Genomic DNA, 14,612 nt, shown 5'->3' with positions numbered 1-14,612 from the left:
TGTACTTGGCTGGAAATGCCAAGGTCGTGGTTCTGATCCCGGACACGGTATTAATGTCCTTTTGCAAAACATTAATGTTCGGACTGGTTAAATTCCATTAGCATTTTCCCCTAAATTTCATAATTTCTTTGCCATATATTTTTTAAATTTATATATTCACATATTGTAAAACAGCATCTGAGGAACTAACACTTCAACAAGCTCTGCTTCTAAGTTCTAGTTAGTTCCTCTATTCTTGTGCTATTTCTAATTATATTTGTCGTTTCATTGTATATGTTTATGTAATTTACCTATTCATTTAATTATGTTTTGCATGAGAAATAAAATCATCTGAATCATTTGAATCATTGAATAATTTCTGGGTCCATTCAGGGTAAACAATGGCATTATTTTCTGGGTCTCCAGTTAAAACAGGCCAAGTGATTGCCACCATTTTTGCCATCCCCCCATCCACCATTATCAGAAAAATTAAGCCTCCTCTTTATATTCAGAGAACATCAATACTTAATTTTCATCACTTCATTATTGAATCTACACAATCTTCAGGCCTACCAAATAACAGCAAATAGCTCAGAATGAATTTGTTTATATTTGTAGCTGGAGTTTAAACAATGATCATCACTATTTTGCAATCCCCCATCCTCCATTACCAAAAGAAATCAACCTTCTTTTTTTCATACAAAGAATGTCAAAACCTCTGCACTTCTGAACTAGGCTTGAGTCGGTACGGTCGATCACATTGGGACCCGACCGTTGCCGTCGGGTCCCGGTTTCGTTTTTTGAGAACCGACGCTCCGAAAAAAATAATGAAATATGTAAGAAATTGCAGTTTTGCACACCACTAAAATCAATCCAGCTTAAAATTTAAGTATTTAATTGTTACCAATCATATTCTAGCTCATCCTGAATCAATCCGAACTGCTGATACAAATAGTGGTTGCAAATCAGTTCGCCCCATGGGGTTGTTGTTGCCAGCTAGCTGCTAGCTAGCTACTGTACTGGCCGGGTCTCTCGGCAGGATTAATAAATCAGGTTGAAAGAAACATTAATGTTTGAATAATAAAACTGCTTTCTAAAAAGTACTTCTTTACAACATACCGATCGAATAATTTTTAAAAGACAAAATAGATAATTTTTCTTAGATTTTGAAGACCGCATGCTTCTTTTAAAAGCTGAAAATTACTTGGTGATCACAAGAAGTTTCGATACGGATAGCTGTTGCAAGGCAAGTTCAGACTAGTCTCGGAAAAATGCGCAGTGCACCTCGTTAGCAGTAATGCGTGCCAGAACGAACCCAAACAAAGACGTGATCGTAGCGAGAAAAAAATCATTAAAAACTACGAGAGCACAATTGGAAAGACAACTACTCAAAATTATCGTAAGCAGAAACATAACTTGGAGGAAGAAAACAATAGTTGTCCAAGAAAAGCCACATAAATAGTGATATTTAAGGATTTACTATAGGTACAATCATTATCGTAAGGGCCTAGCTGCTGCGATATCCGAATTACACGTGTTTAAATTGAACACGAGGCTAGAAACCAAATAAGGCCCTCTACGGTAAAAAACAGTATAACAAAGGATTCGAGTATTTGCAGCAGCTAGGCCCCTTGCGATAAAAATGTATCCAGTTACTCCTCGATTATCACAATTTCTGTGGCATTTCTTGGGCGATTATTGAATTCTTTGTCCAAGTTATGTATCTGATTATGGTAATTTTGAGCAGTAGTTGTCTTTCCAATTGTGCTCTCGTAGTTTTTAATGATTTTTTTCTCGTTACGATCACGTCTTTGTTTGGGTTCGTTCGAGCACGCATTACAGCTAACGAGGCGCACTGCGCATTTTTCCGAGACTAGTCTGAACTTGCCTTGCAACAGCTATCTGTATCGAAACTTCTTGTGATTACCAAGTAATTTTCAGCTTTTAAAAAAAAGCATGCGATGTTTAAAATAAGAGATAAATATTTATTTTGTCTTTAAAATATTATATGATCGGTATATTCTATAGAAGAATTTTTTAGAAAGCCGTTTTTATTATTCTAACATTCATATTTTTTTGACCAAATTTATTCAACCTGCATAAATAAAAATGGCGGCTCGAATGTTGGCCTTCTATTTCTGCCCCAGTTTTTTACTTTTAGAGGCACGATAATGGCACTAAACATCGCCAATCATGGATGAAAATAATGTCAAATGGAAGAAAATACCGATCTGAGCCGAGGTATGCATGTGTTGATTTATTTGATTGATAAAAAATGTCCCTTTTAAGAGACATACTGATGATATATGCGCTTTTTATAGAGGCAAGTGACAAATCCTGCGAGCTGATTTCGGGACACCGGGTCCCGATCGGTGCAACGCCGTCGGGACCCGGTTTATGAAAATCCCGACATGACTCAGGCCTACGCCTATTCTGAACAAACAAACTCGTCTGGTTAAATTCCATTAGCGATTATTTAAGGGTCTATTACGGTAAACAATGCTATTATTTTCTGGGTCTGCTGTAGAAACACACTATAAAGAGATTGTCACCATTTTTCCATCCCCAGGGGTGATAGTGAGCACTAAAAAAAAAAATTGTGTTTTTTTTTTCCCCTCAACCACGCCCCCCTCGAGTAAAAAAAAAAAGAAAAAAGAGGACTCGGGGGGGGGGGGGGGGGGGGGAAGTGGCATCTAACAACATTCCCCGCTTTTGAGTAAGAAAATTGGGAAAAAATAGGGAAGAATAGAGAAGAATAGAGAAAATAAGGAAAAATCCGGAAAATCAGGATAAAATCGGGAAGAAAAAAAAAATCTGGAAAGATTTCAATTGGTTATCCTCAGGCCTGCATTCCCCATTCCCCATTGCCAAGAGAACTCAACATTCTCATGCAAATAAAACATACAAGGACTTTCATTACCTCTTCTTCTTCAGGTGCATTTTCAATGTGTATATCAATGATCTGACGAGGGTTGTTCACACTAGCTGATGTCAGCTTGCCCAGGGCACCTTCAAATTGAGCTGTGGTAATGGGAAATAAACAGGTCTGGTGTAAATGATGTCAACTCATACATTACAACTGGAAACAATACTGGTATGTAAGTTTGTATCAGGGATATGTGCATTTAAAGGCCGTCTGTACTAGTTTGGCCAGGAGGGATTAGACCACCCATGAAGGTCACTTACAGGTGGCTATCTCATCAAATCAGCTCTCAATTAACATAAGAAAAAGGGCATTATGGAGGATCAACAGGTACCGCTGACGCATTGTTGGCTGTATAGAGGGCGCAAGTATCTATTCAATTTTTCAATTAAAGAGTTCTTTATTCGCTTTAAAAAGCACATATAAAAAAATAACAAAAAAAGTACAATATATTCTACAAATAGGCACATTCACAATATATGTAAAGACAAAAAAAAAACAAAAAAAACATCAACAACAGAATACATGTATAACAGGGTAAGATCAGAGTGTGCATAAATACAAGATAATTTCCTCGCACTCCTCTCGGTTAAGGAAACCCTTACATAAATAATCATCCCTCGAGTTGATCAATTCCTTTACTTGTTCAACTATGCGTATTGTCTCATCATTCACTTGGCATTGCACAGCCCACTGCTTTTGAATTTCATTGTTATCCATGAAGTACTTATCATTCAAGAATCTTATGTTACCTCCCAACACAGAATGAGCTCCATACCTGGCCATTCCAGCTATATGTGCCACTGTATAATTTTTGGAATTCATGGCTTTCACAACAAAAGATAAACATCTTTTTGCAAACCATAACTCTGGATCCATAACACCTGCTAAATAAGGCAAAAGATGACAGTGTGTCTGCCATGGAATTTTCCAAACCCTTCTTATTGCAACCCGCCATTGTCTACAAATATTATCAAAACATTTATCAAACAGAGGATATAACTGTGAGCCATAGAAACTCGAACAATATTTATGAAACAATATATTTCTTATGTGAGAGTTAGCATATTTGAAATTAAACAAAAACATATTACATTGTCGATTGAAATCTCCAACACACTTTGAGATATCAAAATCATTTATATTCTTAGAAATATCATTCCCTAGATGAGTTACTTTTGATGCAATATCAGTATAAGTAGTGCAGTGGGGCTATAATGTATATTTCAACACGTCTCACTGCTGGGAAAGAACACAACACAAATGGGTTTAATCAAGAGAATATTTGCATCGTTATAATATAAAGTGTTTTTTACAAATAAAACGAAGTTGATATTTTACTTTATTTATCAAACTATCAGTCATACATCTACACTCCAGTTAGCACATGACCCTCCCAAGCCCCCCCCCCCCCCCCCCTCCTCCTCCGCCACCCCACCCCAGCAACAGAAAACTATTTGTCTCTCTTTTTATGTTTCTACCTGTGCATCACTGAATACACCATTGAATCATAAACAAGTGATTGCAATTAATTTTCATGAGCACATAACAAGGGTTCAGTGCAACAAAGACGTTACTCCATATTTTGCCAAAATGAGTATTTGATATCAACATGCTCAGAAAAATGTGGGCTGTCAGAAAACTCAAAGACTTAACCCCACCCAACACCTCATTGAAGTCAATGGCTAGTAAAACATAGACTTAACTCATTAAGGCCCAAGTGCTCAGTGACACATTAGCCACTTTTTCTCAAAATGGCCAAAATGCAGTTACGTCTTTGTGTCACTGACCTCTTGATATTATATCATAGAAAACAGACCTGGTTGGTAGGCGCGGTTCTCTAGAGGGCGTAGCACAAGTTTCTTCTTATTCCCTTGTTGATTGTTCTTTCCACTCTCCTCTCTATCCTTCTCTTTGGCTGCTTTCCTGGCCATGTAGTTCTAATGGAAATAATACACAAAACATCAACATCAACAGTATACGGAAGAAAAAGTATTCCTGTAGGTCTTCCGGTCGCTACTTCTTTATGGTTCTGATTAACAGACAAAAACAATTTTGAGAGCACACTAGATGGATCACGCGCAACATACATACATGCCAACATTTGAAAATCAGAAATCTGTACAAATTATGCTATTTTAAAAAAAAGAGGAACAATCCTAACTCTCCTATTCAATACTACAGACAAATTTGTACAGGAAGAGGAACACCTGCATTAAAATGATAATTATCTTCTCCCAAAAAGAGGAATGTTCCTCTTTAATCTGAACAGTTGGCATGTATGAACATACTGGAATTTAGACCAATAATTATTGAGTAGTCTTTTGAAAATATTCAAACTTGGAGCTGTGACCGCAGACTGAGGAAGATTGTACCAGTAGGTGATAACTCTTTGGCTGAAGAAGTGCCCTCTGAGATTGAGTCTGAAATGTTGCTTAAAAATTTTCAACAAGTGACCTCTAGTTTTCGCGGGATGGATGCATCATGAAAAACTTGTCTAATGGGCAAAAGTCAATACCATGCAGAAATTTATAGACTTAAATCATATCGCCACGTTTTCGTCTACATAAAAGTGAATGTAATTTCAGATGCTCGAGTCTGTCTTCATATGACTTGTTGGCCAAGTTAGGCGGTAGCTTAGTGTCACGTCTCTGGACCCTTTCAAGTATGTCGATATCTGCAATGAATCTAGGATGCCAGGCACTATTCCTATACTCCAGATGAGGTCTGATGAGAAATTTGTATAAGAGGGGAATGCCAAGATCCTTCTCTTCTGTAGAAGTTTGAAGAGTATTACCATCCAAAGATGCACATGAATGACTTCAATATACAGTCAAACCTGTATATAGCGACCGCCAAAGGGAAACGTAAAAGTTGGTCTTTGTAGACAGGTTCCTTTGGTACATATTTAAATGAGAAACCATTTTCAAGGGAAACAAAAAAAAGTGGTCTTTGTAGACAGGTGGTCACTAAAGCAGATTTGACTGTACAATCTACAGGTGTATACACTTGAGTTGATGTTGTATGCATCTATCGTACAAAGCTGTCAGGCCGAGTACGATAAATGCATAAACAGCCCCAACAAGAGCGGATAGGTCCTGTAATGAACAAATGGTGAAAGCCTGCCATATTTAAGTCCAACTTAACCCTATTTTAACTGGGCTATTTCAGACCAGGTTTTTACTGGGGGGGGGGGGGGGGGGGGGGGGGGGGGTCAAATTGACCCCCCCCCCCCCCCCAAGATCTCGGCTGTTTCACTGCCGATCGCCGCAAAAATGTGCATACATGTCAAGTGAACTTCATAAAATACTATGGTTATTTCAATTTTTTGAAAAATTCACTCATTTGCATATTTATGGTAATTTATGCAAATAAGGTCATACATTATTCATATTTAAGCATTCTTTTTCACTACATATATTTGTTAGACCATTTGGAATAATAATACAACACAAAAAATTGGAAGAGCCAGGTTATTCTTTATGTTATCTCTTGTTTTGATAATTTCTTATGTATTTCATTGTTTTTTAACTTATGTATTTCATTGTTTTTGTTGTTTTCGTTTTTTTATTTCATTTATAACTACAATTCAACTATTTTGACCCCAAAACAAACACCTAAACTTTAAACAAGACTAAATAACCAATGTTTTATCTCTTTTTAGGAAAAATGACATTTCCATATGTTTTGTACACAAATCACAAAAATGAGCGATTTTCAGGCTGACATGCGAAGACAAAAGGTCACGTGACTTTGTAACTATACGTCCAATTTTCGAAAAAATTGTTTTAAAAGATGCGTAAGACTCAAAAGAAAAAAGTCATGAAAGGAAAATTTTATATTTGCCGCGGTTTCGGAGTAGTTGCGAAATTTCGTAGGGTTAAATTTGATCTTTGTCTTGTGAAACACTCCCCTTGATCATGTTTTAAATTGAGTTGTAAAGCTGGATCTTCATGACCCATCCATTCGCTTTCTCTGTAACACTACCTACTACCTGATATGAGGGTTAATTTTAGTTACACATTCATGTATATGTTGACCTTATCTTTATATTTTGTTTTATGTATGCACCAGCCAATGTGGAGAGCCTCTCGACAGAATTGTTGAATTCTTTTAGGTGATCCCAAGGTATTGTTGGCTGGTGCTAAGTATCATTATGCAAATGTTATATCATTTTGTCAACCTTGTGATGTTTTGTATGTAATTGTTATCATCTTGCCTGGAAATTAAAAAAAAAAATAAAAAAAATATACTGCTATCCATTATATAATTTATATAATTATTTCTTCATTTCCTGTTTGCTATTTCTTACCTGGTAATAGAAGTCATCCACAGCGGGATTGTTGGAGGTCAGCTGCAGCATCTGTATCTTAATCACCCATTCCTTCTCCTTCTGCGACATCAGGCACGAGTACTCGTCATAATCACCTCGGTTTCCACGACGATGGTACTGGTTATCCCCGCCCCCGCCTCGTGGGAAGCGGATCTGACGCTGGGCTCGCGGTCCGTCGCGGTCATACTTCCTGAAGAGATATAAAAGATGAATTTTGTTCATGAATATGAGAGACAGTATTTTTCAAACATGTAGGATTGAATGAGATAGTCTTAAAAAGTTTAGTTAAGGGCCTGTTTTCAAAATTAAAGTAGTAAACAGATTAAGTCAGTATCTAACTTGGCTTAATAATATGTCATAACTTTTGTTCAGATAACATCTGAGGATTCTACTTTAGAAAGCCAAATTCCATGCTTACTAAGTACTGATGAGCATTGTGACGTCGCCCGGTCAAGCAAAAATAATTTGCAATTAACCTGTCGCACTAAATACAGGCTGATATAGTTGAAGTATTGAATTGATTTTTAATATTATTTTCATAGTTTATGAAAATTTGATTAATTTTTTTCTTCTAAATACCGTTTTCAAAATTAGAACATTTAAGTCCAAGATAAAAAACAACTTGAGACAAACTTTCACTCCAATTTTAGAGGTATACCATCGGTGTATGGGGAAGGTTGAAAAAAAAAAATTGATAAAAAATTCCCTATGAATGATCATCGGAGCACCAAGAGTCTCAAGGCTGACAAATATAAGTGGTATAAAAGAACCTAACATTATTATTATTATTATTATAAATATTGTTATTTGTGTGTAGCTCACCCCATGTTTGGATAAGGGCTCCTCTGCTGTGGGCTGTAGGGGTAGCGTCTGTTCATCCCGGCTTGGTCTGGTCTAGAGTGCACAGGTGGAATCCTACAAATACAATCAATTCAACAAATCAATAATTTGTATGAAAACCTTCTTCTTCTATCATGTCCATCATCTAAGCTCAAATGTTCTGCCAGGCTCTTGCACACTGAAGGGCCTTCTCATTTGCTGCCACTAGGTCTTCCAGGCAGCATTGGCTATCTAGGTGTGGGCATCTTTAAGTGTGACGTAGATTGCACGGATGTTCCACACTCAAAGTCTGTGTCTGTGTCATCTGTATATTGCCATTTATGCATATTGTATAAACCTACAAATAGTATTGACACTGCAAAAACTTGAAAAACATTGAGATGATTTACCCAACATTGGCTCAAATATACATGAAAATGATCAACTGAACAGATTAGAATTGGGGTATGGGGTCTAAGGTCACAGACTTGGAGGTGTTGTGGACAAGTTGATACGTCGCCGGACTGTCGATCACAAGGTCCGCGGTTCGAATCCCGCCGCGGCACTAATGTCCTTTGGAAAGATATTGATCTACATTTGCTTCAATCCACCCAGGTGAAGTAAATGGGGATCGGTAGGAAGGTAGGAAGGAATTCCTTGAATGATGTGAGCACCCAAATGGCAGCATAACTAAAGCCAGGATAATAATCTCCAAGTTTGGAAGCGCTTAGAGACTTAATTGTAATTTGTGCTACATAAAAGCTGAGTATTATTATAATTATTATTATTAAAATCATACAATTTCCTTACCTTGGATTCATAGGGGTAAGGCCATACATTGCTCTCGGGAATCGCCCCCCTCTACCAGCCCCCATATGCATGGGAGGGGTGTTAGCTCCAGGACTTGAACCCATGCCCGACCCCATCAGCATCCCCCGTGGAGACGAGGAGTACGGCATCCGCGGTGACCCTGCATTGAACGGCATCCTCTGGTTCCCCGGGAAGGCCGGCGACCCTGCCGCGTTGGCACCCTGGGGGCGTGGGGGAGGGGGGATGGAGGTGAAGACAGCCGTACGGATGCTGTTTGGGGAGATGCGCCCACCGATGGCATGGAGGCGTACGATGAGCTGGCTGATCTGGGTTGGGGATACCCTCCCTCCGATGGACTGGTGTATTTGGCGGGTGAGCTGCTGCAGCTGTTGGGGGTGGATTGGAACGAGAGGAGACTGCCCTACAACAGGAGTCTGAAAGAAACAAACACGAAAATACATCAATAGTGTACTGGAACTTGTGCTAACATCATACTCACTTGTTACCAAGGTTACTGGTTCTAAACAACAGAGTCTTCACATGAGGTTCACTGCAAAATTTTCAAGCAACTGGCTGGAGCTGGGCATATTCGGTTTTGTTTAGCACAAATTTCTTTGGAACCGGCAACTTTTACACTTTAGTACTTTATACATGTTCAACTCAATGGTACTGAGTAAACAGGTTCCTTATAACTAATAAAAAGTCTCTAATTCTTTTTTTAATGACATGTTATTGAGAAGGTAATTATTTCCTACAGTACAATCAAATCAGCTAACACACTTTCAATTATTTACAAATTACATTTACAGCAAAAAGAGTATGTGGATTGAGTAAAAGTTTCAAACGTGGCTCTAAGAAGCTTATGTACACCAAATAGCTCTTGAAAAAAACATTAAAGCAAAAATGATAACCCTCACCATACATTTGTCTACAAAGATTTGTAGACAACATAAAATACAGGTGAATAAGCCTTGTGAAAATATTAATATATGTTGGCACAAGTGAGTTCCCAAACAATATGAAAACAAGATAAAATAAAGAAATAAATAAAATCCCACAGGAACAAGGATATATTTAGAATATCTCTTCTCTTGGTGCTTGCAAGTGAGTTCCCAAACGATTTGAAAACAAGATAAAATAAATAAATAAAATCACACAGGAAAAAGGATACATTTAGAGTGTATCTTCCCCAGAAAATGTACCTTTTGTTGTATCGGTGGAGGTGTTGATTGTGGCGTAGCTTGTATGTGCTGAGGTAACTGCTGATGTTTCTGTTGCTCTGCCGCATGATGTGGGAGTCTAGCATGGTGCATCATGGAACCTCTTGGGGGTGTGCCGATCGGCAGTGGAATGACGACGGGCGGGGAGCCGATCTCCGGAGAGACGGACCGGGCGGGTAGGGCCTTGCTGGGCATCGGCTTGCGTCCCGTTATGAGCTCCTGCTCCAGTTCAGCGAGGGACATGACCTTTTTTTTGACAGGCTGGGAATCGCTGACTGCTCGGACAATAGCTGGATCCTGAAAACGGATGCATATTTCAATTCAATGCAAGGTTTTATTTAAAAAAACAGAGTACAATGATGCACATGCTGCAGCTAAAAAGCTAAAATGTTTGTGTTTACAATGATCGAGGATACATATTAATACAAAAGAATATCAAGTCACAAATCATACCGGTATCTACATTATCGTACAATGAAACCATGACAGATAAAAATCTGGTCTGGTCAAAAAGACAACTGTTCAAATATACAAATAAAAAACAGTGGGTTTGAAAAGAAAAACTTCAAACAATCAGCTATTATCAAAGACTTTGGAGAAATAGAAATTACGTGTCATACTTGTCACTGATCCCTATAAAACACAAAAATTCAAGTATTTTAAACTTTTCATGAATTTTACATCAAGAACATGAAATCTCCCATGATAATAGAAAATATGAATGATTTGAATCAACATTTTATGCCTTTTAAAATAACTTATACAAAATATGCTCATGGCTTTCCATGACTGTTAAGTCCGTCTTAGAGATAAGTTCAATTAAGGATCTTTGTGAAACACCCCCTACGCATATTAATTGTAAACATTACTCACCTCCCAGCCATCCTCTGCAGGCTTTCCTAGGGAACTCTGTCCAATATGGAGCATGGCTTTCAGGCGCTCCTCGGTGGCAGAGACTGCAGGTTTCTGGGGCATCTCCACGGTCTGATGCACCTCCGGGGAGCCCCAGATGTTGCGGGTCGGAGACATGAAGTCCGAGGTGTCAAAGAGCGAAGGCGGAGACTTTGGACCAAACAGCTGACTGATGCTGGACTCCCCGCCACCCTGCAGGATGGAGAGAGGTTTAGGAGAGAGTTAGTTTAAAATCACACTAGGGATATCACGGAGGCGTGATAGCTCAGTTGGTAGAGCAGTGGTCTCTTAATCCGGCGACCCGGGTTTGAAACCAAGGCAATGTGCTAGGCATTAATCCTCATTACCAAGTCTCTCAGAGAGGACCTAAAGCTGTTGCTCCTCAGGTTGCTTTAACTAACAAGCACTTATGCTTTCTTAGCAGTAAATAACTACCACTACACTACATACATGTATGTCTCTTAGCCACTCTTAGCAGTTGGACATAGTTGAATGTTGCCTCATCCCCGATACGACAGAAATGTCCTTTGCCAAGGCATACATCTACATTTCCCACTCCATATCCAGGAGAGATGGCCGGATGATGAAAGCCTTTTTGTTTAATAGTAATTGCCATATGCCCTCATGGTCACCATATGGTGGGAATACTTCCCAGGGAGTGGAGATGGTGCATATTGTGCGTGAATGAATCCCATGACTGGGTAATAATATGTTAAGCGCTCAGAGACAGTAGCTTGTATTAAGCACTATATATAAATGTAGATGACTATTTTTGTCATAACACAGGAACGTTACATGTAATAATAATGATAATGGCTACTTATAAAGTGCCAATAACCACCCGGTTTACCCTCAAATCTCAAATCTTCAAAGAACTTAGGTGCCCGGCTGGACCCCCTGTAATTTTTAAAGTGGATCCATCTATTTTTGGCTCAGAGACCAGAAGAGCTCTCGATTTTATTAAAATAAGTTTTTTGGGGGGGTGGGGGGAGGGGGGGGGGGTGTGACATGAAAATACATACCTTGATGGAAATGGGCTTAGACTTGGAAGCCTTTCTGCTTGCTGGATCATAGTATGATTCTTCCTCATCCAGAACTAGCTTAGTGATACTCTTCTCCAAGTCCTCTTCCTGTTAACAAAAGGAATCAGACAGTTTTTTGGTTTAACAAAAAAAAGATACATTTACTTGATTAAAGACTTTGCCTACATGTAGTACGTCACGTTATCAAGAAAATGGCGATGCCCATGTCGTGCTGAGAAACTGTACATTATGCTAAGAATATCTTGCTTTGTACCTCTCCCGTACACTTTGATGGGGAATCTTGTAGATTAATGGCCAAGAATTCAACAATTCTCTAAACTAAAGTTGTATTTGGGGGGTTGAGGTTTCCTTGAATATGATTTCCAGCCTGCGATCTCCTAGTCACAGTGATAACACAAACATACAACCGACACCAGATTGAAAAAGATTTGTTTTTCTTCAAAAAAGGCCAAGAATCCCAAGGTTTGGAGTCATTTTGGAGTCATTTTGGTGGTATGATAGTGGTATTAGGACTATCATTCAATAAGAGGACTTTCAAATGCACCACATTTTTTATGTTTACCTATTGGAAAAACCTAAATAAGAAAATTTCATTTGTTTACATTTCCAAATTGCTATTGAAATTTCTTTTAAAATTGGAGCATAGTCAAATCACACAGCCATGTGACATGGCTCTGACAATGTCTCAAACAGAATTCAATGAAGCTAAGAGCCAAGCCTAGCTTCTCGAGTCTCTGGCTGTGTCAGAAGCGGCTTTAGTGCATAGCCTATGAAGTTTAGTACACCATGACCATGCAGTATACCTAGTCTAAAAGCGGGACTGCACTTCTTGTAGCAACTTGCGCCCTCTATACAGCCAACAATGCCTAATCGATGCCTGTTGGTCCCCATGGTCCCCTTTTTCTTACGTTAATTGAGAGCTGATTTGATGAGATGACCACCTGTTAGTGACAATGCAGGGAGGTCTAATCCCTCCTGGCCAAACTAGTGCAGATAGGCTTTAAGACTTCAGACACTCTGTTATATCAACAAATCTCTAAACTAAAGTTATTTGGGGGGTTGAGGTGAAGTAAACCTAGTTTTAAAGACTATCTACACTACTAGGCCCAAAGGGATTAGACCACACAGCGAGGTCACTGACAGGTGGCTATCTCATTAACTCAGCTCTCAACTAACATCAGAAAAAGAGGATCATGGGGGACCAACAGGCACCGATTGGGGAAGTTTTCTATATTAAGGGAGCAAGTAGCTACAAGTAAGACAGTGGGGCTTTATAGACGTCAGGCACTCTGTTATATCTAACACCTGAATAGGGTTTGTTCCTGCAATCTATTAAAAGGCTCTTTGTTCTTACCTCAAAGAAGGGTACCATGTTATCCTGCTGCCTCACTTGTCCTTGTGCCCTTGGTGTACTGCTGGTACCAAACTGGAACTCTCCTGCCATACGCTCATGAGTATCCACCCAATCTCCACCTACATGTAGAAGTAGACGTTTGAAGAAAAAAGGAAAATAATTTAGAAACACAAAATTTGAATGGTAGAACGACAGATACAAATCTTCAATATATAATATTTGAAAGATGCCTTTGTATGATTCCTACCAAGTTACATCAAAAGCTTGCCATGCATTTTTAAGAAAAAGTCAAAAATGTACGCAAGAGAGCATACTTCTTTTTTTTTGGGGGGGGGGGATGCTACTCCAAAGCCCCCTACCGCTTTGAGGGGTCAGTAGCCCTTCAGAACAATTTTATATCCCCCTGCCTGAGGAATGCTTCTATTCAATTTGAATCAATATCTATACATTCAATTCAATTCAATTTTATTTCACATCTCTTTAAAAACACATCAGAAGATATACAAACAAATCAGTATAAATTAAACAATATAAATATAAACAAATTAATTGACACAGTACTATGAAAGAAGGATGAAGGATGGTGGATGCGAGGGTTAAACAAAGGCCTTTTTTTTTTTTAATTAAAAAAAAAGTCTGATTATTGCCATGTGGACATTACTGTCACAGAGGCAGAGGCAGAGGAACTTTGGGGGTGCTGCACCCCTAGTCCCGCTTGGGGAATATACCATATTTGAACCATATTTGAACAACTTGCCTAAGGATGATTCCTACCAAGTTAAGTTAAAATTTGGCTATGCATTTTTGAGAAGTATTTAAAAATGTAAAAAGTTTAAGGATGACAAATAGGATGAGCTTTACAGCCAGACTTGACAAACACCTTCACCCTTCTCCCAGTAGACACTCCAATTATGACATTGTCTCATTGACAATGAGGGCGCTATACTGCGGCGACTACTGTTGGTATTTTTGTGTGTCGTTTTGGACGTTAATTTTGTGATTCTGCAAGTTTGCTTTGTTCTTCTGAAGTCAGCATCATGTCTAGTATTACGTCAGGAACGACCAGCATCACTTGCATCTTCATTTTTCTGCTCCTTTCCCCTCTTTTCACCTGTACAAACTCTTTTCTTGTTCCGAATAGAATCACTACGTACACACGTTCTGAGCTGCTTGACCTTCGCCCGAGAACCACACCCACGTAGCCGGACGGTTACGATGA

General features: G+C 38.8%; 1 protein-coding gene across 1 annotated transcript in view; it reads right to left on the bottom strand.

The window, feature by feature from the left end:
• Positions 1–14,612, bottom strand: part of LOC593235 (protein PAT1 homolog 1) — a 43,702-nt gene that overhangs the window by 24,691 nt on the left and 4,399 nt on the right. Inside the window, exons 3-11 of the mRNA XM_030988044.1 lie at positions 13,394–13,512; positions 12,019–12,126; positions 10,958–11,188; positions 10,067–10,381; positions 8,865–9,298; positions 8,058–8,150; positions 7,215–7,425; positions 4,722–4,842; positions 2,900–3,000 (exon numbers count right to left, since the gene is read on the bottom strand). Coding sequence (XP_030843904.1) covers positions 2,900–3,000; positions 4,722–4,842; positions 7,215–7,425; positions 8,058–8,150; positions 8,865–9,298; positions 10,067–10,381; positions 10,958–11,188; positions 12,019–12,126; positions 13,394–13,512 — 1,733 coding nt within the window. The remainder of the gene's footprint in view (positions 1–2,899; positions 3,001–4,721; positions 4,843–7,214; positions 7,426–8,057; positions 8,151–8,864; positions 9,299–10,066; positions 10,382–10,957; positions 11,189–12,018; positions 12,127–13,393; positions 13,513–14,612) is intronic.

Source organism: Strongylocentrotus purpuratus, unplaced genomic scaffold (assembly GCF_000002235.5).
Source record: "Strongylocentrotus purpuratus isolate Spur 01 unplaced genomic scaffold, Spur_5.0 spur5_scaffold_17, whole genome shotgun sequence".
NCBI classification, from domain to species: Eukaryota; Metazoa; Echinodermata; class Echinoidea; order Camarodonta; family Strongylocentrotidae; genus Strongylocentrotus; species Strongylocentrotus purpuratus.
Note: the sequence above shows the minus strand (reverse complement) of the source record. Positions and strands in the feature narration are given on the sequence as shown.